Source organism: Amblyraja radiata, chromosome 2, assembly GCF_010909765.2.
Source record: "Amblyraja radiata isolate CabotCenter1 chromosome 2, sAmbRad1.1.pri, whole genome shotgun sequence".
In the NCBI taxonomy this organism is placed as follows: Eukaryota; Metazoa; Chordata; class Chondrichthyes; order Rajiformes; family Rajidae; genus Amblyraja; species Amblyraja radiata.
Genome location: NC_045957.1, coordinates 2,362,051 through 2,387,206, shown reverse-complemented (window position 1 = coordinate 2,387,206; position 25,156 = coordinate 2,362,051). Strand labels below are relative to the sequence as shown.

Below are 25,156 nucleotides of genomic sequence, written 5' to 3'. Positions count from 1 at the left end.
TTTCACCTTTCTCAACTGAGTTGAATGGAGACACTAGGCACTGCAGATGCTGGTTTTTAAAATAAAACACAAAGTGCTTGAATATCTCAGCTGGTCTGGAGGACATGGATAGACAACGTTTTGGTCATGACCCTTCTTCCCTCCTAGTACAATCAGTCTGAAGAAGGGACACAGCCCGAAATATCACCTATCCATCTTCTCCATAGATGCTGCCTGACTTGCTGAGTTACTCCAACACGTTGTGTCTTCCTGAGTTATATGGAATCTTGGTTCTCTCACATATCTCAGTGTTGGCGTGGTGAAAAAGCATCAGGTTGCACACTGATTCATTCTTGTTGAAAACATTATGAATCTCCAGAGATACACAGTGGCAGGAGATTCTGTTCTCCCAACGGACCTAAAGGGTTGACAGTGCACTCTGTCTCAAACTTCAGCAAAGACCACATTGACAACTAATATTCAGTTCTCCAGTGTTCCTGCAACTCCAAACATGTTTACTGTGGTGGAGCAGACGGTATGCTTTTTAAATTCCAATGAAATCCAAGTGCACAAATTTGCTGATCTAACAATATTGCATTCTAAAAACAACCCTCTCCCATCCATTGACTCCATCTACACTTCACGCTGCCTCGGCAAAGGCCACCTGCGTAATCGAGGTCCAGTCTCACCCCGGTCATCCCTCTTCGCCCATCAGGCAAGAGGTACGTAAGTGTGAAAACGCACATCTCCAGATTCTGGGACAGTTTCTTCCAGCTGTTATCAGGCAACCGATCAGTCCGCTCATCAGCTAGAGTGCGGTCCTGACATCCCATCTATCTAATTGGAGACCGTTGAACTATCTTTAATCAGACTTTATCTTGCACTAAATGTTGTACCCTCTATCCCTGCACTTTGGACAGCTTGATTGTATTCATGTTAAAAAATTTTTTTTAAAGATGAGTTAAAACAAATGTAGGTCCCTTGCAGTCGGAAACAGGTGAATTGATCATGGGGAACAAGGACATGGCAGACCAATTGAATAACTACTTTGGTTCTGTCTTCACTAAGGAAGACATAAATAATCTGCCGGAAATAGCAGGGGACCGGGGGTCAAATGAGATGGAGGAACTGAGTGAAATCCAGGTTAGTCGGGAACTGGTGTTAGGTAAATTAAATGGATTAAAGGCCGATAAATCCCCAGGGCCAGATAAGCTGCATCCCAGAGTACTTAAGGAAGTAGCCCCAGAAATAGTGGATGCATTAGTGATAATTTTTCAAAACTCTTTAGATTCTGCAGTAGCTCCTGAGGATTGGAGGGTAGCTAATGTAACCCCACTTTTTAAAAAGGGAGGGAGAGAGAAAACGGGGAATTACAGACCGGTTGGTCTAACATCGGTAGTGGGGAAAATGCTAGAGTCAGTTATTAAAGATGGGATAGCAGCACATTTGGAAAGTCGTGAAATCATTGGACAAAGTCAGCATGGATTTGTGAAAGGTAAATCATGTCTGACGAATCTTATAGAATTTTTCGAGGATGTAACTAGTAGAGTGGATAAGGGAGAACCAATGGATGTGTTATATCTGGACTTTCAGAAGGCTTTCGACAAGGTCCCACATAAGAGATTAGTATGCAAACTTAAAGCACACGGTATTGGGGGTTCAGTATTGATGTGGATAGAGAACTGGCTGGCAGACAGGAAGCAAAGAGTAGGAGTAAACGGGTCCTTTTCACAATGGCAGGCAGTGACTAGTGGGGTACCGCAAGGCTCAGTGCTGGGACCCCAGCTATTTACAATATATATTAATGATTTGGACGAGGGAATTGAATGCAACATCTCCAAGTTTGTGGATGACACGAAGCTGGGGGGCAGTGTTAGCTGTGAGGAGGATGCTAGGAGGCTGCAAGGTGACTTGGATAGGTTGGGTGAGTGGGCAAATGCATGGCAGATGCAGTATAATGTGGATAAATGTGAGGTTATCCACTTTGGTGGCAAGAACAGGAAAGTAGACTATTATCTGAAAGGTGGCCGATTAGGAAAAGGGGAGATGCAACGAGACCTGGGTGTCATGGTACACCAGTCATTGAAAGTAGGCATATAGGTTCAGCAGGCAGTGAAGAAAGCGAATGGTATGTTAGCATTCATAGCAAACGGATTTGAGTATAGGAGCAGGGAGGTTCTACTGCAGTTGTACAGGGCCTTGGTGAGACCACACCTGGAGTATTGTGTACAGTTTTGGTCTCCTAATCTGAGGAAAGACATTCTTGCCATAGAGGGAGTACAGAGAAGGTTCACCAGACTGATTCCTGGGATGGCAGGACTTTAATATGAAGAAAGACTGGATAGACTCGGCTTGTACTCGCTAGAATTTAGAAGATTGAGGGCGGATCTTATAGAAACTTACAAAATTCTTAAGGGGTTGGACAGGCTAGATGCAGGAAGATTGTTCCCGATGTTGGGGAAGTCCAGAACACGGGGTCACAGTTTAAGGATAAGGGGGAAGACTTTTAGGACTGAGATGAGAAAAACATTTTTCACACAGAGAGTGGTGAATCTGTGGAATTCTCTGCCACAGAAGGTAGTTGACGGCAGTTCATTGGCTATATTTAAGAGCGAGTTAGATGTGGCTAAAGGGATCAGGTGGTATGGAGAGAAGGCAGGTACAGGATACTGAGTTGGATGATCAGCCATGATCATATTGAATGGTGGTGCAGGCTCAAAGGGCCGAATGGCCTACTCCTACACCTATTTTCTATGTTTCTATGTATAGTTTTTTCTTTGACTGGATAGCACGCAAACAAAAACTTTCATTGTACCTCGATACACTTGAATAAACTAAACTAAAAACTAAAATGTTACACTTTTTGTCAGAGAAAATTAGTTTCTCAAATGTACTGAAATCCCACTGATATTCCTCCAATCATACTATTGGAAACCACTCTCCAGTCTACGGCCTTATACACAACCTCTTGGTTGCCTTACACACAACCTCTTTGTCACTTAGAGTCCCAGAGTTAAACGGCACGGAAACAGGGCCCTTCCGCCCAAATTGCCCATGCCGCCCAAGCTGACCCATCTTCACGAGACCCACCTGCCTACGTATGTCTCATTTAGACGTTGTCTAAACTTTCCTATCCAAGTACCTGTCCAAATGTCTTTTAAATGCTGTTGTGGGACCTATCTCATCTACCGAGCAGTAACCTTTTCACATAAAGAGTGATAAGTATATGAAATGAGCTGCTGGTGGAAATAGTCGAGGCAGATGCAATCGCAACAGTTAGGAAAGTAAATGGATAGGAAGGGTTTAGAGGGATATGGGCCAAACACAGGCCGGTACGACTAGTGCAGATGGGGCTTGTTGGCTAGTGTGGGCAAGTTGGGCCAACAGACAAACATCTTTCAATATGAAGTTTTTTTCCAATATACAGCAATCTTTGGTTCCTTGAATACATAGTAGTCTAGGTGATATACAGTAACCCTTTCGCTATACGTTATGTACAGTGCACTTCACAACAGTGAGCATTCCATCTCGTTGAAGAGATTCTCCTGCACATAATATTTAATACACAACAATCTCTTCATTCCGTTTTCTATGAAGCACTATCACAATCTTTTATGATGTGTTGTAAAGCATATTCTTTAATATGTATTATAATCACACTAATATCTCTGAAAGAAACAGCATCACTTCTATACAGGGATCTATTAAATGTACATTTCATGCAGAATATACAGCATTTGCATCTCCTCTGACCGAGAAGATATATAATTCTCTGCAGTGCTATACAATCATTCTACAAGTGACTGTTATCTTAATGCTTTATGTACTTCCATGCTCCTCGCATCTCTGCCTTATACAATCGAGATCTCAGTCCTACTCCATGATATTGTCATTGCATCAAGCTACTTCTTCAAAATGGAGATCCAGAAATGATCCAATTTCCACCGTTAACATGGTGTTATTAAAAAGCATCATAAACAATGATGTTCTCCCCTTGCAGAATGCTCTATTCTCCTCCTCCGAGATGTCTCAGCTGCCTCACAGCGCCAGAGACACGGATTTGATCCTGACTACGGTACTGTCTGTGCAGAGTTTATACGTTCCCACGCTCACCCAGACTGGGCACCGAATGTCCCCACACTTACCCCGGGAGGCATCATTGACACCCCCCACCCCACCCAGTCACTGGTGACCATCCCCAACCGGTAGTCACCCCCTCCCACCCCACTTGCCATGTTGGTGGTGGGACTGCCAGTGGCAGGCTACAGTGCTGTGCCCGCGTGGCAGAGGCCAGATGGCTGGATACAGTGCAGGATGAGGTTCAGTTGGTGTGAGCGATACTCTGGTGCCACTTGCTGGATCTCTCGCTTCACCCCCTCCCCTCTCTGGAGGGTGGGGATGAGTGGGAAATGAAGCAGTGACCGTTCAGTGTTTCTGTCGTCAGTACATTCACCGACTGGCCACAACCGGCTTGCTACTGAATTGCTGCTGCTCCCTCGTCCTGTGTTTCTGTGACTGCGCTGTATGTTGCCTCAGCTACACAGGCAGAGCACTGTAGCCTTCCACTGGCAGACCCACCACCAACATGGCGAGTGGGGTCAGTGTCCGCGAGGTGAGCTGTGTTTCTGTGGCGACCACGGTGTGTATCGTGGGTGTGTGTCTGCTCTGTGTGAGCGGGATGAGTGTGACCCCATCAATGCTGACTGTGACTGGGGGTAGGAGAGAGGTAGATGGGGACATACGTGTGAAGTGGGGTTCGGCTGTGTGAGAGAATTTAAAGTCAAGACTGTCTTGTTATCATTTGTCCCAGACAGAACAATGAAATTCTTACTTGCAGCAGCACAACAGAATATGTGAACAATATAATAACCGAGAAAACAAAAGTTCATTGTGTGTTTGTGTGCCCCCGAGTCTATGCAGTTCAGAGCTTATTTGGAGGTTGTAGTGTTTAATAGCCTGATGGCTGTGGGGAAGAGGCTGTTCCTTTACCTGGACATTATAGATTTCAGGCTCCTGTATCTTCTTCCCAATGGCAGGAGTGAATTGTGTGTGTGGCCAGGGTGGTGTGGGTCTCTGATGATGCTGGCTGCCTTCTGATGATGCCCCTTCGATGGTGGGGAGGTCAGTACCCTCGATGGACTGGGCAGTGTTCACCACTTTTTGCAGTCTTCTTCCATCCTGGGCATTCAAGTTGTCGAACTATGCCGTGATGCAACTGGTCAATATGCTCTCTACTGTACGCCTGTAGAAGTTCAAGAGAATCCTCTCTGACAAACCGAATCTCCACAATCTTCTCAGGAAGTAGAGGCGTTGATGGGCTTTCTTTATAATTGCGTCAATGTGCTGGGTCCAGGAAAGATCTTCAGAAATATGCACACCCAGGAATTTGAAGTTTTTGACTCGCTCCACTATCGTCCCGTCGAAATAGACAGGTTTGTGGATCCTCATCATTCCTGTTCCAAAGTCCACAGTTAGTTCCTTGGTCTTAATGACAGAGCTAGGTTGTTGTGCTGGCACCATTTGGTCAGTCCATTGATCTCACTTGTATAATCTGACTCATCATCATCGGTAATTCGTCTCACAACGGTGGTGTCGGCGAACATTGAAGATGGAGTTCGCACTATGTCCGGCTACACAGTCGTGAGTATAGAATGAGTAGAGCAGGGGGCTGAGAACGCATCCTTGAAGCGCTCCCGTTCTGATGGTTATCAGGGAAGAAGTGTTGTTGCCAATTGGCCTGTTGATGAGGAAGTCGAGGATCCAGTTGCAGAGGGATGCGCAGAGACCCAGTTCCATGAGCTTGATAATCAGCTTTTTTTTGTATGAAAAATAATTTATTTAATGTCGAGCATGATACAAAAAACAAAACCATGGTGACATACCCACCACCATATTACAAAATCACCAAACTATTCATACATTAAATGACAAACAACTATTACAAATAACACCACCCGGGCACGGACGTAACCCCGGTAAGGGGGGCAAGCATCTGGCTCGGGCAAAGCCCTCTTCCGCCTGGCGCTGTGACTCGCGGATGGCCAGCTTGGCCAGGCCTAGGAGCAATCCAACCTGGACATCTTCAGCCCTGCCCACTCCCTTCGGTCACTGACAGCAGAGCCACTCCTCCCCTTGTGGACCCTAGGTGGAGTGGCGGTGCTCCTTGCCCTCCGGACCCTGGCTACAAGGGACACTCTACTGGTCCCTCTACCCGCAACAGGAACGATGCTGCTCTTGGTCTTGGTGTCCTTCTCCAGTCCGTCCAAGAAGGACCTGAGCTGACGCCGGTCGTTCCCCTTCACCCCCTGGACCTCCTTGCCCCTCCCCTGATAACCAGCTTGGAAGGAATGATAGTATTGAACACTGAGCTGTAGTCTATAAACAACAGACGTAAGTGTTTTTATTGTCCAAGTGGTCCAGTGCAGAGTGGAGAGCCAGTGAGATCGTATCCTCCATTGACCTGTAATGGCGGTAGGCAAATTGTAATGGGTCGAGGTTCTTGTTGAGGCAGGAGTTGATATGCGCCATAACCAACTTCTCAAAGCACTTCTCACCACGGACGTTAGTGCCACCAGTCGATAGTCGTTGAGGCACGTCACCGGTATTATTGATGCCCTCTTAAGTCAGGTGGGGGCCCTCAGTAATGAGAGGTTGAAGATATCGCAATATCTCCAGCCAGTTGTTCTGCACAGGTTTTAAGAACACAACCAGGTACACCATGAGGGCCAAACGCTTTCCAACGGTTCACTCTTCTGACATCAGCCTCTGACTGATTGCAATACCACCGGGGGCTATAGGGGCACGGGAAGACACATCGGCATTCTCCCAATCTAAGCATGAAGAGATGGATTGAGCTTGTCTGGGAGTGATGCTTCGTTGTCGCTTGAACTGCCCCTGATTTCGCCTTGTAGGAAGTGATGGTATTCAAGCCCTGCCGCAGTTGTCGAACATCCACCTTGTCCTCCAGCTTAGAGTCCCTTTTAACCTTTTTGATGGCCTTGACAAGGTTGTATCTGGACTCTGCGTCACCTGACCTGAATGCCTAGGATCTGGTCCTCAGAAGAATGCGGATCTCCTGGTTCATCCAAGGTTTCTGGTTAGGAAACACTCGATGGTTTTTGTGGGAACACACTCCTCCACACATTTTCTTATGAAGTCTGTAACAACTGGCGTACAATTCAGATCCGTTGCCGAGTCCTTGAACATTGGCCAGTCTACTCTCCAAGCAGTCCCGTAGTTGCTCCTCTGCCTCCCACGACCAGCTCTGCAGTCCTCACCTCTGGGGGTGTGCTCTTCAGTTGCTGCCTGCATGTAGGAAGAAGCACGGCTGAATCGTGAGATTTCCTGAAGTGAGGGTGAGGGATAGAGCGATAGGCGTCTCTGATGGTCGTATAGCAGTGGTCAAGGGTTATTAGTCCTCTGGGGCTGCAGGAGACATGTTGGTGGTAGTTAGGGGGTGATTTCTTCAGGTTGGCTTTGTTGAAGTCCCCGGCTACGATGGTAAAGGCTTCGGGGTTCGCTGACTGGTGTTTGTTGACCACAGCGTGCAGCTCCAGTGCTAGACGGACGTCTGCCTGGGGTGGGATGTAGGGTCAGGATGATGGAGGTGAATTCTCTCGGGATGTAGATGGGGCGGCACTTTGCCGCCAGGTGTGGGGAGCAAGAGTTGGACAGGACTTGCCATGTCTGAGCACCATGACGTATTGATGAGGGGGTGAGTGTGTGTTTATGTGGAAATGTGTGTGTGTTTGTATGTGTGTCTGGGTCTTTATGTGCGTCGGGGTGTGCCTGGTCCTTCGCCAGCCGGTGTCTGCATATATATCTGTGCCGATGTGTGCCGTGTGTGTGTGCCCATCTATGTCTGTATGTGTATGTCTGGACGTGTGTGTGTGTTGGACATGTCTGGGTGTGTGTCTGGACATGTCTGGGTGTGTTGTTGGACATGTCTGGGTGTGTGACTAGACATGTCTGGGTGTGTGACTAGACATGTCTGGGTGTGTGTCTAGACATGTCTGGGTGTGTTGTTGGACATGTCTGGGTGTGTGTCTGAACATGTCTGGGTGTGTGTCTGGACAAGTCTGTGTGTTCTTGGACATGTCTGGGTGTGTGTCAGAACATGTCTCTGTGTCTGGACATGTCTGGGTGTGTTGTTGGACATGTCTGCGCGTGTGTCTGAACATGTCTGTGTGTTCTTGGGCATGTCTGCGCGTGTGTCTGAACATGTCTCTGTGTCTACATGTCTGTGTGTGTGTTGGACATGTCTGGGTGTGTGTCTGGACATGTCTGGGTGTGTTGGACATGTCTAGGTGTGTTGTTGGACATGTTTGGGTGTGTGTCTAGACATGTCTGGGTGTGTTGGACATGTCTGGTCGTGTGGACATGTCTGGGTGTGTTGTTGGACATATCTCGGTGTGTGTCTGGCCTGTCTGGTGTGTTGGACATGTCTGGGTGTGTCAACATGTCTGTGTGTGTGTCTGGAAATGTCTGGGTGTGTATCTGAACATGCCTGTGTGTGCGTCTGGACATGTCTGTGTGCGTTGGACATATCTGTGTGTGTGTCAGGACATGTCTGGGTGTGTTGGACATGTCTGGATGTGTTGGACAAGTCTGCATGTGTTCTTGGACATGTCTGGGTGTGTGTCTGGACATGTCTGGGTGTGTTGTTGGACATGTCTGGGTGTGTGTCTGAACATGTCTGGGTGTGTGTCTGGACAAGTCTGTGTGTGTTCTTGGCCATGTCTGGGTGTGTGTCAGAACATGTCTCTGTGTCTGGACATGTCTGGGTGTGTTGTTGGACATGTCTGCGCGTGTGTCTGAACATGTCTGTGTGTTCTTGGGCATGTCTGCGCGTGTGTCTGAACATGTCTCTGTGTCTACATGTCTGGGTGTGTGTTGGACATGTCTGGGTGTGTGTCTGGACATGTCTGGGTGTGTTGGACATGTCTGGGTGTGTTGTTGGACATGTTTGGGTGTGTGTCTAGACATGTCTGGGTGTGTTGGACATGTCTGGTCGTGTGGACATGTCTGGGTGTGTTGTTGGACATATCTCGGTGTGTGTCTGGCCTGTCTGGTGTGTTGGACATGTCTGGGTGTGTCAACATGTCTGTGTGTGTGTCTGGAAATGTCTGGGTGTGTATCTGAACATGCCTGTGTGTGCGTCTGGACATGTCTGTGTGCGTTGGACATATCTGTGTGTGTGTCTGGACATGTCTGGGTGTGTTGGACATGTCTGGATGTGTTGGACAAGTCTGCATGTGTTCTTGGACATGTCTGGGTGTGTGTCTGGACATGTCTGGGTGTGTGTCTGGTCATGTCTGGGTGTGTGCTGAACATGTCTGGGTGTGTGTCTGGTCATGTCTGGGTGTGTGCTGAACATGTCTGTGTGTTGGACATGTCTGGGTGTGTTGTTGGACATGTCTGGGTATGTGTTTGGACATGTCGGGGTGTGTCGACGTGTGTGTGTTTGGATGTCTGGGTGTGTTGGATATGTCTGGATGTATTGGACATATCTGTTGGACATGTTTGGGTGTGTTGGATATGTCTGGATGTGTGTCTGGACAAATGTGTGTTCTTGGGCATGTCTGGGCGTGTGTCTGAACATGTCACCGTGTGTCTACATGTCTGGGTGTGTTGTTGGACATGTCTGGGTGTGTGTCTGGACATGTCTGGGTGTGTGTCTGGACATGTCTGGGTGTGTGTCTGGACATGTCTGGGTGTGTGTCTGGGTGTGTGTCTAGACATGTCTGTGTGTGTTGGACATGTCTGGACCTGTCTGGGTGTGTTGGACATGTCTGGGTGTGTCTGGACCTGTCTGGGTGTGTGTCTAGACATGCCTGGGTGTGTTGTTGGACATGTCTGGGTGTGTGTCTAGACATGTCTGGGTGTGTGTCTATACATGTCTGGGGGTGTTGGACATGTCTGGGTGCGTTCTTGGACATGTCTGGGTGTGTGTCTAGATATGTCTGGGTGTGTGTCTAGACATGTCTGGGTGTGTTGTTGGACATGTCCGGGTGTGTGTGTCCAGACATGTCCGGGTGTGTGTCTGGACATACCTGTGTGTGTGTCTGGACATGCCTGTGTGTGTGTCTAGACATGTTTGGGTGTGTGTCTAGACATGTCTGGGTGTGTGCCTAGACATGTCTGGGTGTGTGCCTAGACGTGTCTGGGTGTGTGCCTAGACATGTCTGGGTGTTTGCCTAGACATGTCTGGGTGTTTGCCTGGACACGTCTGGGTGTGTTGGACATGTCTGGGTGTGTTAGGCATGTCTGGGTGTGTGTCTGGACATGTCTGGGTGTGTGTCTGGACATGTCTGGGTGTGTCGACATGTCTGTGTCTGGACATGTCTGGGTGTGTCGACATGTCTGTCTGCACATGTCTGTCTGGACATGTCTGTGTGTGTCGACATTTCTGGGTGTGTTGGAAATGTCTGGGTGTGTGTTTGCAACATGTCTGGGTGTGTGTTTGCAAAATGTCTGGGTGTGTTTGCAAAATGTCTGGGTGTGTCTGGACATGTCTGGGTGTGTCGGACATGTCTGGGTGTGTCGGACATGTCTGTGTCTGGACATGTCTGGGTGTGTGTCTGGACATGTCTGAGTGTGTGTCTAGACATGTCTGTGTTGTTGGACATGTCTGGGTGTGTGTCTGGACATGCCTGGGTGTGTGTCTGGACATGTCTGGGTGTGTGGCTGGACATGTCTGGGTGTGTCGGACATGTCTGTGTCCGGACATGTCTGGGTGTGTCGACATGTCTGTGTCCGGACATGTCTGGGTGTGTCGACATGTCTGTCTGGACATGTCTGGGTGTGTGTCTGGACATGTCTGTGTGTTCTTGGACATGCCTGGGTGTGTTGCTGGACATGTCTGGGTGTGTGTCTAGAAATGTCTGGGTGTGTTGTTGGACATGTCTGGATGTGTGTCTAGACATGTCTGGATGTGTTGGACATGTTTGGGTATGTGTCTGGACATGTCTGGGTGTGTGTCTGGACATGTCTGGGAGTGTGGCTGGACATGTCTGGGTGTGTGGCTGGACATGTCTGGGTGTGTGTCTGGACATGTCTGGGTGTGTGTCTAGACATGACTGGGTGTGTTGTTATACATGTCTGGGTGTGAGTCTAGAGATGTTTGGGTGTGTTGGACATGTCTGGGTGTGGGACATGTCTGGATGTGATGAACATGTCTGGGTATGTGTCTAGACATGTCTGGGTGTGTGTCTAGACATGTCTGGGTGTGTGTCTAGACATGTCTGGATGTGATGGACATGTCTGGATGTGATGGACATGTCTGGGTGTGTGTCTAGACATGTCTGGATGTGATGGACATGTCTGGGTGTGATGGACATGTCTGGGTGTGTGTCTAGACATGTCTGGGTGTGTTGTACATGTGTAGGTGTGTGTCTGTACATGATCGGGTGTGTCTCTGGTGCTGTATCCTGGTGTGTGCGGTGGGGAGCTGATGCTAACCCACTGTGTTTCCTGTAGCTGACGCTGACCATCCACCGCAAAACAGGGGGCCTGGGCATCAGCATCGCTGGCGGCAAAGGCTCTACACCCTACAAGGGTGAGGACGAGGTGAGCTAACACCCCACCCTCACCCCACACCCCACTCCTCACCCAACCATCACCCACCCCTCACCCCACCCACGCCACACCCCACCCCACCCTCACCCCACCCCACGCCACACCCCACCCTCACCCAACCCCAACCTCACCCACACCCTACTCCTCACCCTCGTGGCGGCAAACCCTCTACACCCACCCTCACCCCACCTCACCCACACCCCACCCTCACCCACACCCCACTCCTCACCCCAACCTCACCAACCCCTCACCCCACCCACACCCACCCCACCCCACCCTCCCCCCACCCCTCACCTCACCCCACCCCACCCACCCCACCTCACCAACACCCCACTCCCACCCAACCCCCACCACACCTCACCCCCACCCCACCCTCCCCACCCACCCTCACCCACCCCACCCTCAACCCCACACCCACCACCCCACCCACCCACCCCCCAACCACCCACCCCACCCACCCTCACCCCACCCCAACCCTCACCCACACCACCCATGCCCCACCCCACCCCACCACCACCCACCCACCCACCCTCAACCCCACACCCACCCCACCCACCCCCCACACCACCCCACCCCACCCACCCCACCCACCCACCCCACCCAACCCATGCCCACCCCACCCTCAACCCACCCACCCACCCCAACCTCACCCACACCCCACTCCTCACCCAACCTTCACTCACCCCTCACCCCACCCCACCCCCCCCCCCACCCCACCTCACCCCACCCCACCCATGCCCCCCACCCCACCCACCCCACCCAAACAACCCCCCCCACCCAACCTCACTCACCCCACCTCACCCCACCCCACACTCACCCCACAACCACCCAACCCAAACCCCCCACCCAAACCACCCAACCAACCCAACCCCCACCCTCAACCACCCCAAACACCTTCCTCACCCTCAATCACCCACCCACCCCACCCTCCCCCACCCCAACCCTCACCCCACCCCACCCCACCCCACCCCCCCCCTCACCCCACCCCCCATGCCTCACCCCACCCAACCTCACCCCCACCCACCTCACCCAACCTTCACCCACCTCCACCTCACCCCACCCCACCCATGCCCCACCCCACCCTCACCGGCACCCCACCCCACCCCCACCTCACCCACACCCCAACCTCACCCACACCCCACTCCTCACCCAACCTTCACTCACCTCTCACCTCACCCCACCCCACCCATGCCCCACCCCACCCTCACCCCACCCCACCCATGCCCCACCCCATCCTCACCGCACCCCACCCACACCCCACCCCAACCTCACCCACACCCCACTCCTCACCCAACCTTCACTCACCCCACCCGCCCCCACTCCACATCCCACCTTCTCCCTCCCCTCCACCTCACCCCTCTCCCTTACCCTGCCCTCTCCCTCACCCTCACCTCTCCCCTCACCCTTTCCCTATACCTCACCCCCTTCTCCTCCCATCTCTCCCACCCTACTGTGTCCCTTCTCCCTCTCCACTCTTCTCTACTACCATTTCCCCATCACCTGTAGCAACCTGTCACCTGCCGAGCTTTGTCCCACTCCCAGGTTTTCCCCCCTACTAGAGTCACTGTGAAGAAGTGTGGGACCACTATGGTGGTCGGTATATTCTCCCCGCTGATGCTGCCTGACCCACTGCATTCCTCCAGTACTTTGTGTTTAATGCTAGATTCCAGTGTCTGCTATTCCTCGTGTCTCCTATGTTCCCTGGCCTTTGCTCCCTTCATAGGTTATAGGAGCAGAATTAGGCCATTGAGTCTACTCCGCCATTCAATCATGGCTAATCTATCTTTCCCTCTTGACCCCATTCTCCTGCCATCAGCGATGATTGAATGGCGGAGGAGACCTGATGGGCTGAATGGCCTTATTGTGCTCCGCAGACTCTAACCGAATCAAAGGATATAGGGAGAAAGCAGGAGCAGGGTACTAATTTTGCATGATCAGCCATGATCATATTGAATGGTCGAGGGGCAGAATTGCCTACTCCTGCACATATTTTCTATATTTCTATGCTCCTAGAATTTATGGTCTCACCCTCACCCATGACACCCTTACTAATCAAGAATGTGTCAATCTCCACCTTGAAATACCTAATGATTTGGCCTTCACAGCCATTTGTGGTAATGAATTCCACATAGTCGCCACCCTCTGACTAAAGAAATTCCTCCTCTGCTCCTTTTTAAAGGTAGGTCATTATAATCTAAGGCTTTGCCACTAGTGAAAACATCCTCTCCACATCCACTTTTGCCCAAGCCTTTCACTATTCAGTAAGTTTCAAAGAGGTCCCCACTCACTCTTCTAAACTCCAGTGAGTATAGGCCCAGTGCTGACTAACACTCATCATATGTTAACCAACTCATTGCTGGGGTCATTCTTGTAAACCTCCTCTGGACCCTCTCTAGAGCCAGCACATCCTTCCTCAGATATGGGGACCAAAATGACTCACAATATTCCACATGTGGTCTGACCAGTGCTTCATAAATCTTCAGCATTACATCCTTGTTTTTATATTCAAGTCCTCTCAAAATAATTGCCAACATTGCATTTGTCTTCCTTACTGCCAATTCAACCTTTTGGTAATCCTGCACCAGCAATCACAAGTCCCTCTGCACCTCAGATTTCAGAATTCTCCCCCCACCCCTCCTCCAATCTCCCACAGCTCACACTTCTGCTCCCTTGTGCCCCCTTCTCCGCTCCTCTCCTCCTCCACCTCTCATCCTTCCTCCTCCTTCCCCCTCTCTTCCTTCCTCCTGCTCCCTCCCTCATCTGCACCTCTCCAACGTCTAGCCATTGCCTCCCTTCCATCCCCTACTCACCTCTCTTCCTCCTCCCATCACTCCCTCCATCTGTCAGCCCTGGTGCCGGCTCTGATGTAGGGGTGATGGGTAAGAGTGCCCACCTGTGTGTGTCCTATGTGGATGGGGATGTGATGCAGCCAGGCTGCTCTCCGTCAGGGCCCTGGATATTGTTCATCTCTGTCTCTGTGTGTTCCAGGGAATCTTCATCTCCCGCGTGTCGGAGGAGGGCCCCGCAGCTCAGGCTGGTGTGAGAGTGGGGGACAAACTGCTGGAGGTGAGTCCGCTCCCTGCACTGTCAGTGTGGATAGAGGGGGGCTACAGATGGCCAGTGCAGAGAGGACTAGCTTAGATGGGGCATCTTGGTCAGCAAGGGTGAGTTGGGCCAAAGATCCCTTTACCGTGCTATGTCCACAATAGCCAATGGATCATTCAGGCAGCAGGGGCTGTGGTCCTCTTGTCTGCTCCTCCCATGCTCCAGCCTGGTCTTCCCATTGACACACTCTTTCCCCCCCCTCCCCCCAACCGCAGGTGAACGTCGTGGGGCTGCAGGACAGGGAGCACCAGCCGCCTGGTCCTCTCACAGTCCGGTCTAGTCCTCCCGCTTGGTCCTCCCACAGTCCGGTCTAGTCCTCCCGCTTGGTCCTCCCACAATCCGGACTAGTCCTGTGGCCTGGTCCTCCCAGGGGCGGAAATCGCTATAAAAACATGGGAGGGACACGATTTGGGGGTCCACGATTTCTTGGTGGTTGCATGCGCACACATACACACACGAGGCTTTGAAGGCTTCAGCCATGGGCCCTGTGGACGGTAACATCGGGAGCTGACCTGGTTGGTGACCGACTCCGAACTCCAGCAACAGCAGCTTCGTCTGCCCCAAATCGTGGGGCTTCAATCGGCCCGTTTAATCGCCCGGCGAAGCTTAAAATCGGCCGGCGGGAGCTTCTACATCGAGAGCCTTGATTGCCTCGACACAGCAGTTTGATTTTAAGCCGCGATGAAAGGCTCCGCGAACGGGCCGATTCAGCCCTTAGAAAATGTCTGATACCCGCTTGAATCTTTCTAAAGCTACGGTGTGATAAATAACACTTAAACAAATAAAATTGAAGCAAACAGAAGAGCCAACCTTGGAGGAGGGAGAGAGAGGGGGAGAGAGAGAGAGAGATGGGGAAAAAATACTAAATAAAGTGAGTGACCGTGAATGAGTGACTTACCTGCAATCCAGCCAGGAATCCCATTCCACCGGAGCCCTTAATGACCTGACCCGTTTTAATCCGATACCCGTTTAATTCTTTCCCATCCACCAATACATCCAATTAGTTCAAATGGTAATTGTACCCGCATCAGACCGCTTTAAGAAATTCTCCGTTAATACCTTCAGTAATACTTGAAGGCAATGATCTTTGCTTGAAGGTCAAAACACAATTGGTGACACATCGTGTTAATACGGTGTCAAAAGAGACATTTAACAAGCGCTTAACAGTGACACCCCCACTGTCCAGCGGAAAGCAGAGATTTTAATAGACTTTTTCACCGAATTTCAAAATCTGGATTACAAAACATGTGGGGGGATTGTCCCCCACCTCTCGAAACATCGTCCGGTCTAGTCCTCCCGCCTGGTCCTCCCACCGTCTGGTCTAACCCTGTGGCCTGGTTCTCCCACAGTCCGGTCCAGTCCTGTGGCCTGGTCCTACCACAGTCCGGTCTAGTCCTCCCACAGACCGGTCTAGTCCTCCTGTCTGGTCCTCCCACAGTCTGATCTAGTCCTCCCGCCTGGTCCTCCCACGGTCTGGTCTAGTCCTCCTGCCTGGTCCTCCCACAGTCTGGTCTAGTCCTCCCGCCTGGTCCTCCCACGGTCTGGTCTAGTCCTCCTGTCTGGTCCTCCCACAGTCTGGTCTAGTCCTCCTGCCTGGTCCTCCCACAGTCTGGTCTAGTCCTCCCGCCTGGTCCTCCCACGGTCTGGTCTAGTCCTCCCGCCTGGTCCTCCCACGGTCTGGTCTAGTCCTCCCGCCTGGTCCTCCCACGGTCTGGTCTAGTCCTCCCGCCTGGTCCACCCACAGTCCGGTCTAGTCCTCCCGCCTGGTCCTCCCACTGACACACTCCCTCCCGCAGGTGAACAGTGTGGGTCTGCAGGACGCGGAGCACCAGCGGGCAGTGGAGGCGTTGCGGAGTTCAGGGGGAGTGGTGACCATGGCGGTGCTGCGGGAGAGCATGGTGGAGCCGGAGAACGCGGTGACCGTCACCCCGCTGCGGCCCGAGGACGACTATGCCCCGCGGGAGCGGCGGGCGGGCCGGCGCGGTGACACCGGCACCAAGGAGCTGCTCTGCACCTCACTGGCCCGAGACGACCGCGGGCTGGGCTTCAGCATCGCCGGGGGAAAGGGGTCTACCCCCTACCGCACCGGGGAGACGGTGAGTACAAGGGTGACTGGGGCGAGGGGTCTGAAAGAGCTGAACTGTGTTCCTGCACTTCTAGATCCCTCTGCTCTACAACACTCCCCAGAGCCCAACCATTCATTGCGTAGGTCCTACACAGCTCACATGACTCTGCATTAAATTCCATCAAGCATTCCTCAGCCTACCTGCTCAACTGATCAAGATATTGGGGCAATATTTGACAACTATTGGTAGATAGAGAGGTAAAGAAAGCAGAGTTGCTTTCTTAGGTCAGGGTTCTTGGTTTCTTGGTCCTTCAAAATATTCCAAATGGAATTTAAACTGGAGGGCATTGAGTACAAGAGTCAGTAAGTCATTATGTCGTTTCTGGGGCTTTGGTTAGGCTGCATTTGGAGTATTGTGTGCAGTTCTGGTCAGCCCATTACAGGAAGGATATGGAGGTTCTGGAAAGGGTGCAGAGGAGGTTTACCACATGATGTATGGATTATGGGGTATATTGGGAGAGGTTGGACAGACATGTATAAAATTATGAGGCACTGTGGGCTGAAGGGCCTGTCCTTGAGCTCGTAAGTGACAGGAGTAGAATTAGGCCACTCGGCCCATCAAGTCTACCGTGCCATTCAATCATGGGTGATCTATTTCTCCTTCCAAACCCCATTCTTCTGCCTTCTCCCCATAACCTCTAACACCCATACAAATTAAAAATCTTTGCCTTAAAGATATCCACTGTCGGCCTCTACAGCCGTCTGCGGCAAAGAATTCCACAGATTTATCAACTTATGACAAAAGAAATTCCCCCTCACCTCCTTCCTAAAAGAATGTCCTTTAATTTTAAGGCTATGACCTCTAGTCCTAGACTCTCCCACAAGTGGAAACATCCTATCCACATCCACTCTATCCAAGCCTTTCACTATTCTGTATGTTTCAATGAGGCCCTCCCTCATTCTTCTAAACTCCAGCGATTACAGGCTTAGTGCTGACAAACGCTCACCTCCATAATGTTTGGGACAAAGACCCATCATTTATTTATTTGCCTCCGTACTCCACAATTTGAGATTTGTAATAGAAAAAATCACATGTGGTCAAAGTGCACATTGTCAGATTTTAATAAAGGCCATTTTTATACATTTTGGTTTCACCATGTAGAAATTATAGTAGTGATTATACATAGTCCCCCATTTCAGGGCACCATAATGTTTGGGACACAGCAATGTCATGTAAATGAATGTAGTCATTTTAGTATTTTGTTGCATATCCTTTGCATGCAATGACTGCTTGAAGTCTGTGATTCATGGACATCACCAGTTGCTGGGTGTCTTCTCTGGTGATGCTCTGCCAGGCCTGTATTGCAGCCATCTTTAGCTTATACTTGTTTTGGGGGCTAGTCCCCTTCAGTTTTCTCTTCTGCATATAAAAGGCATGCTCAATTGGGTTCAGATCGGGTGATTGACTTGGCCACTCAAGAATTGACCATTTTTTAGCTTTGAAAAACTCCTTTGTTGCTTCAGCAGTATGTTTGGGATCATTGTCTTGCTGTAGAATGAACCTCCAGCCAATGAGTTTTAAGGCATTTGTTTGAACTTGAGCAGATAGGATGTGTCTATACACTTCAGAATTCATCATGCTACTAACATCAGCAGTTGTATCATCAATGAAGATAAGTGAGCCAGTACCTTCAGCAACCATACATGCCCAGGTCATAACACCCCCACAACCGTGTTTCACAGATGCTTTGGATCTTGGGCAGTTCCTTCTCTCCTCCATACTTTGCTCTTGCTATCACTCTGATATAAGTTAATCTTCGTCTCATCTGTCCACACAACATTTTTCCAGAACTGTGGTTGCTCTTTTAAGTACTTCTTGGCAAACTGTAAAGGGGCTGTACCACTGCGGCGACCTAATTCGCAAGTTCAGAAGACAGTCTTCGACCTTCAAGCTTGAGGGTACTCGCCTGAAAAACCTCGAGCTGGATCGACTGTCGGCGATGAAACCGCGAGCTGGATCGACCGACCGCACACACACACACACATCGCAAAGGCGGGCGCCAGGGAAAGCGGGGGAGCGCTGTCTGAAATTCACACCCGCGATGAAGAGGGAGGTTAAAGACGGCTGCACAGTGTACAGTAAATCCTTTAGAGAGTGCTGGGGGGGGGGGGGGGGGGGGGGGAGAGAAGAAGAGAGAAGGGGAGGAGAAGGAGTGGAGACACTTTTAAGAAGTCAGACAACATTTAATACAGTTTCGAGGGCATTTAACCTTGGTCCTTGGTCCTGAGAGCTCCAATGAGCTCCAAACATGCCCGGTCAGCGAAGGAGATTGCCTATGGCTGCCCTCGACTGCCTGTAACTAAATAGCGCCCCCACTCCACTAGTTAAAATGAACCATGCCGACCAATATTTACTTGCGAAAAAATTTTCAGCATGTTGAAAATTTTTCCATGACCTAGCTGAGGCGCAAGTATGCGGGAACTTCCCTCGAGCATGAAGGAGAGTTCCAGTGACTTCGTAGGACCTTCTAGGACCACATGTCGACCATGCTGTGAGTTTGAGTCGAGGGCAAACTATTCTAAACTCGCAGATTAGGTTACCGCAGTGGGACAACCCCTATTTTTACGGCTAACCAGTGGTTTGCATTTTGCAGTGTAGCCTCTGTATTTCTGTTCATGAAGTCTTCTGCGGACAGTGGTCATTGACAAATCCACACCCGACTCCTGAAGAGCGTATCTGATCTCTCGCACAGAGTGTTTGGGGATTTTTCTTTATTATATAGAGAATTCTTCTGTCATCAGCTGTGAAGTTCTTCCTTGGCCTGCCAGACCCTTTGCGATTAGTAAGCTCACCAGTGCTCTCTTTCTTCTTAATGATGTTCCAAACAGCTGATTTTGGTAAGCCTAAGGTTTGGCTGATGTCCCTAACAGTTTTATTCTTGTTTCTCAGTCTCGTAATGGCTTCTTTGACTTTCATTGGCACAACTTTGGTCCTCATGTTGATAAACAGCAATAAAAGTTTCCAAAGGTGATGGAAAGACTGGAGGAAAGACTAGGTGCTGAGAGCTCTCTTATACCTGCATTAAGGAGGCAATTACACACAACTGAGCAATTACAAACACCTGTGAAACCATGTGTCCCAAACATTATGGTGCCCAGAAATGGGGGGACTATGTATAAACACAACTGTAATTTCTACATGGACTAACCGGCCTATAGTTCCCACTATTCTGCTTTGCTCCCTTCTTGTGCATCGGGGTAATATTGGCTATTTTCCAATCATCTGTGACCTCTCCTGAAATATCACTATCAATGCCTCCACAATCTCTAAAACCACCTCTTTCAGAACCCTAGGGTGCAGTCCATCCGGTCCAGGTGACTTATCCACCTTCAGCCCTTTCAGCTTCCCAAGCACCTTCTCCCTAGTAATAGCCACTCCACTAACTTCCACCCCCTGACTCACTTGAATTTCAGGCAAGTTGCTGGTGTCTTCCACTGTGAAAACTGATTCAAAAAAGTTATTCAACGCCATTTCTTTATTCCCTAGTATCACTTCTCCTGCATCATTCTCCAATTGTCCAACATCCACACTTGCCTATACCTTACTCTTTATATAACTGAAGAAACTCTTTTGTTTTATTTTTTAATCTTGGTTACCTTCGTATTTCATCTTTTCTCCCCGTATTGCACTTTAAGTTACCTTCTGTTGTTCTTTAAAAGCTTCCCAATCCTCTGGCTTCTTACTAATCTTTGCAATGTTACATGCCTTCACTTTTAGTTTTATACTGTCCTTGACTTCCCTTGTCAGCCACGGTTGCCTCTTTCTCCTCCTAGAATCTATCTTCTCCTTTGGAATTAAAATATCCTGCATTTTCCAGATTATTCTCAGAAATTCCTGCCGTCACTGTTCCGCCGTCATCCCTGCTAGGGTCCCTTTCCAATAAACTTTGGCCAGCTCCTCCCTCATGCCTCTGTAGTCCCCTTTGCTTAGCTGTAATATCGACACATCCAATTTCACCTTCTCCCTCTCAAATTGCAGATTAAAATTTATCATGTTGTGGTCGCTACCTCCCAATGGTTCCTTTATCAAATCGGGCACATTACAGAACTCTAAATCCAGAATTACCTTCTCTCTGGTGTGCTTCACTACAAGCTGCTCTAAGAATCCATCATGGAGGCACTTTGCAAACTCCCTTTCTTGGGGTCCTGAACCAACCTGATTTTCCCAGTCTACCTGCGTATTGAAATCCCCCATCACCTTTCATAGCATAGCCTTTCTTACATGCCAACTTGTACCCTATATCCTGGCTATAGTTTGTGGGCCTGTAAATAACTCCTATTGGGGTATTTTTGCCCTTCTAATTTCTCAGCTCTATTCAACTCTGCACTGTTGTATGTTCTAACTCGGGCCATGTGTATGACGCCACGTGTAACGTGTGTTACAGGCCATCTTCATCTCGCGGTTAGCGGAGGGCGGCTGTGCTCACAGGGACGGCATCCTGCGTGTCGGTGACTGTGTCATCTCGGTGAGTCTCATCACATCGGCCCCTCTGTCCTTCCCCCTCCCCCGGCACACCTTCCCAATATCCACGCTCCGGCCCCTCTGTCCTTCCCCCTCACCCTCCCCCGGTCCCACTCCCCCGGCCCCCCTCTTCCCCCGTCTCATTGCTCCTGCCCCTGTCCCTCACTCATCACCTCACTCACCACACCCTCCCTCACTACCATACCCTCCCTCCCCCAAACCCTCCCACTCTATCCCTCCCACATGCCCCCCTCCCTCTCTTGCCCACCCACGAGGGGCCTTACTCTCTCTCACATCCTCCTATCCCTCCCACACTCTCCATCCCACCCTCGGCCTCTCCTACTCCCGCCCTCCCTCTCTGAGGGGGGATGTGGGAAGTGAGGAAGGGTTTGGGGAGTGTGGAGAAGGTTCAGACGCGACCAGAGCCAGTCAGAGTTTCTGCCGCCAACAGTCCATAGGCTCCTGTTCCCCGTGGCTCCCCTGTTCCTGCCCCCCCCCTCTCCCCAGGTCCTGCTCCCCAGGCCCTGCTGGTGTCTCTGGGCACTTTCCCAACAGCGGCCCTGGCTGTTTGCTAACTGTTCTCCTGAGCTGCAGGGTGATGGATGCGTGCCCTCTCCTCTCTCTGCCCTGCATGTGTGTGTGGTGGTGGGCTTCTGATTTAATTTGCTGGCCTAGTCAACAGCATGGGTTACCAGGCCAGCGGCTCCAGTGAGAGGTGTTACTGTGTGGTCAGTGGTGGCTTCTGTCGGCTCTGCCACATCTCTCTGCAATCCTTTACCCGTGGTACATCCTCCTTGGCGGGGTGCTAACCTCTGAGCTTTACTCAGCACTTCTTCTGTGTTCTGTGCATGACTTCAAGATCTGGCCCAGGGTCTAATCCTTCCACGATGTCCGTCACCCTCAATAGTCAGAGCGGCAGCCGCTGCCTGTGGCCAGTCTATGCTCTCTGATGAACGGGCTGCAGCGAGGGTCTCTGTGGCAAAACACAGCAGTGAGGGTCACACAGGAGCGAGGGTCACACAGGAGCGAGGGTCTTGAGCGTCACACAGGAGTGAACTGCAGCAACAAAGGTCCCAGCAGCTCAGGCAACTTCTAAGGAGGGAGTGGATGGACGGTGTTTCGGGCTGGGACCGTTTTTAAGACTCGCAGATAACATTTCAGTTCAATGTGTATTTGAAAAGGTTACGAAGACAAGTAGACCTGGAGCACATGGACCATAGCACAGAGATCCACAGATCAGGGACAGGACATGGACCGTAGCACGGGGATGTAGGGATCATGGACAGGAGGGTTGTGTGTTTCTCTGATGGCGTTAGTAACCGGTGGTGTACAGCAGGGTTCAGTGCTGAGACCTGCAGCGTTTGTCATTGACACCAGGAGTGAAGGGAGTTGGAGACAGGATGGGTGCTGAAGGACACGGAGCAGCGTAACCTGATTGTCGGGCAGAGCAGAGACGGGTGGAATTCTAGACATGAGCAGGGCAATATTTAGAGTAAAGGGCAGGAGGTGAAGGGTGGTGATTTGTAGAGGGACCCTGGGTGTAAGGTCACTGCTCCCAGACAGTGGTGGAGCAGGTGGATAGTGGTGACATAGTTGAACACCATGTATGTAGATATGACCTACCTCTGCCCTCATCAGTCTTGCTCACCTCTTCAGAGCGGCATAGCATCAGAGACCCGGGTTTGCTGGGGTGCTGTCTGTGTGGAGTGTGCACATTCTGCAACTGTTGCGAGCTGGTATGCCGGTGGTGTGGGTGGCTGAGCCGGGCTGACTGTCCGTTTGCGCGTGTTTGCAGATCAATGGGGTAGAGATGGCAGAAGCCAGGCATGACCAGGCAGTAGCTCTCCTTACGGGCACAGCGCCCACCATCACACTGGTCGTGGAGCGCCAGCTGCCCGAGGCTGACCAGCCAGCCGACGGCACTGTGCCCGGCTCCCCCATCCCGGCACCCGGCCAGCCTCCGTCCCCACCCCCACCGGCAGCCTTGCCCGATGACCCCGACAGCCCCGGCAACATCTTCACCACCAATGCTGGCAGTCCCGGCAACACCGGCACCTCCAGCATCATCGGCACTGGCGATGCCGGCAGCCCTGGAATCACCGGCACCACCACCGGCACTGGCACTGCCGGCAGCCCTGGAATCACCGGCACCTCCAGCATCACCGGCACCACCAGCATCACTGGCACTGCCGGCAGCCCTGGATTCACCAGCATCACCGGCACTGGCACTGCCGGCAGCCCTGGATTCACCAGCATCATCGGCACTGGCACTGCCGGCAGCCCTGGATTCACCAGCATCACCGGCACTGGCACTGCCGGCAGCCCTGGATTCACCAGCATCACCGGCACTGGCACTGCCGGCAGCCCTGGATTCACCAGCATCATCGGCACTGGCACTGCCAGCAGCCCTGGATTCACCAGCATCATCGGCACTGGCACTGCCGGCAGCCCTGGAATCACCGGCACCTCCATCATCATCGGCAGCCCCGGCATCACCGGCAACATCAGCACTGGCACTGCCGGCAGTCCTGGCATCACCGGGCATGTTGTCACTGCCAGCCCCGGCATCGCCGCGAACATCATCAGCCCCGGCATCACCGAAACCAGCGGCACACAGCCGAACCACCTGACCAGCGAGGACCAGTACCCCGTGGAGGTGATGAGGGGACGGGGATACTTGATGGGCTGGGGGGTGGGGGGGGGGGAGGCGGGTGAGGGGGCTGCAGAGATGTGTGACAGGCTGGCGAGAGCGGGTAGGGCTGGTGGCACGGGTGACGGATTGGGGGGAGTAACGGGGCATGGGCTGAGGTAGGGGGTCAGAGGGCTGCGAACAGTGGTGAGGGGAAGAGTAATGGGTTGGTGATGGAGGAGGGTGGATCAATCCCCTGTATGGAGTAACGTGGCTGTAGTGATGGGCAGGGAGGCGAGTGGAGGGGAGGGTCAGTGCTGTAGGCCAAGGGGGGCAGTGATACCTACCCACTGGGGCAGGATGTTGGGTCACCCCCCCCACTCAACATGTGGTATCTCTCTGCCCCCAGGAGGTGACGTTACTGAAGACGGGTGGGCCGCTGGGCCTGAGCATAGTGGGGGGCAGTGATCACGCCAGCCATCCCTTTGGCATCTGTCAGCCCGGCGTCTTCATCTCAAAGGTAACTCCCTCCCTCCCTCCCTCCCTCCCTCCCTCCCTCCCTCTCTCCCTCTCTCCCTCCCTTCCTCCCTCCTCCCTCTCTCTCTCTCTCTCTTCCCCCGTCACTGTCTCCCCCTCCCACTTGTCTTCCCCCCTCCCCCCTCCATTTCCCCCGCCCCCACCTGCATCAGCCGGGCCTGCCTCGCTGCGGTTCAGGCAGTGGGTTGGGTGAGGCATGGATTGGGTGTGGGGTCAGGGTTGACTGCTTCGACCAGGTGGTGGCGGATGGATGGGCTGCCCGGGTGGTGGGACATCTGACTGCGGGTTGTTCCAGAGGGCCTGGCAGCCCGTGCGGACAGTGGTGGTGGGGATGGGCGCTCTGTCTCTGACCCCCCCCCCCCCCCCGCCCCCGAGGTGGTGGCTGTGGCGGCTGGTGCCGGGCTGCAAGTGGGTCAGTCCTGGGTTGGCTGGGAACGGGGTACTGACCACTCTCCCCCTCCCCAAATGTGGTGCAGAGGGTTTTGCAACCCGGTCAGGGCAACGGGTGGTCCAGGGTACTGACCACTGTCTCTCTCCCCCCACAGGTGGTTGGCGAGGGGCTGGCGGCACGTGCTGGGCTGCGGGTGGGCGATCGTATCCTGGAGGTGAACGGCACGGACCTGCGGCACGCGGCTCACCAGGATGCAGTGACAGCCCTGCTGACCAACCAGCACCACATCCAGCTACTGCTCCGCAGGGACCCCCCGCCTCCCGGCATGCAGGTGGGTGACCCTCCACCCCC

At 51.9% G+C, this 25,156-nt stretch overlaps 1 protein-coding gene and 1 long non-coding RNA gene across 5 annotated transcripts in view; one reads left to right on the top strand and one right to left on the bottom strand.

Moving 5' to 3' along the window:
- The window catches only part of scrib (scribble planar cell polarity protein), a 151,958-nt gene that overhangs the window by 83,719 nt on the left and 43,083 nt on the right, over positions 1 to 25,156 (top strand). The window contains exons 17-25 of one of the 4 annotated variants that reach the window (XM_033040594.1): positions 11,458 to 11,547; positions 14,545 to 14,622; positions 16,458 to 16,757; positions 21,172 to 21,252; positions 23,044 to 23,312; positions 23,358 to 23,417; positions 23,664 to 23,904; positions 24,287 to 24,397; positions 24,960 to 25,136. In XM_033040594.1, the coding sequence (XP_032896485.1) occupies positions 11,458 to 11,547; positions 14,545 to 14,622; positions 16,458 to 16,757; positions 21,172 to 21,252; positions 23,044 to 23,312; positions 23,358 to 23,417; positions 23,664 to 23,904; positions 24,287 to 24,397; positions 24,960 to 25,136 (1,407 nt within the window). Of the gene's footprint in view, positions 1 to 11,457; positions 11,548 to 14,544; positions 14,623 to 16,457; positions 16,758 to 21,171; positions 21,253 to 23,043; positions 23,418 to 23,453; positions 23,596 to 23,663; positions 23,905 to 24,286; positions 24,398 to 24,959; positions 25,137 to 25,156 lie in introns of all 4 variants that reach the window. The other 3 variants (XM_033040586.1, XM_033040567.1, XM_033040576.1) reach the window with 3 other exon arrangements.
- The window catches only part of LOC116985699, a 20,323-nt gene continuing 2,056 nt past the window's right edge, over positions 6,890 to 25,156 (bottom strand). The window contains exons 2-3 of the long non-coding RNA XR_004415335.1: positions 13,030 to 13,035; positions 6,890 to 6,999 (exon numbers count right to left, since the gene is read on the bottom strand). This is a non-coding gene — a long non-coding RNA (uncharacterized LOC116985699). The remainder of the gene's footprint in view (positions 7,000 to 13,029; positions 13,036 to 25,156) is intronic.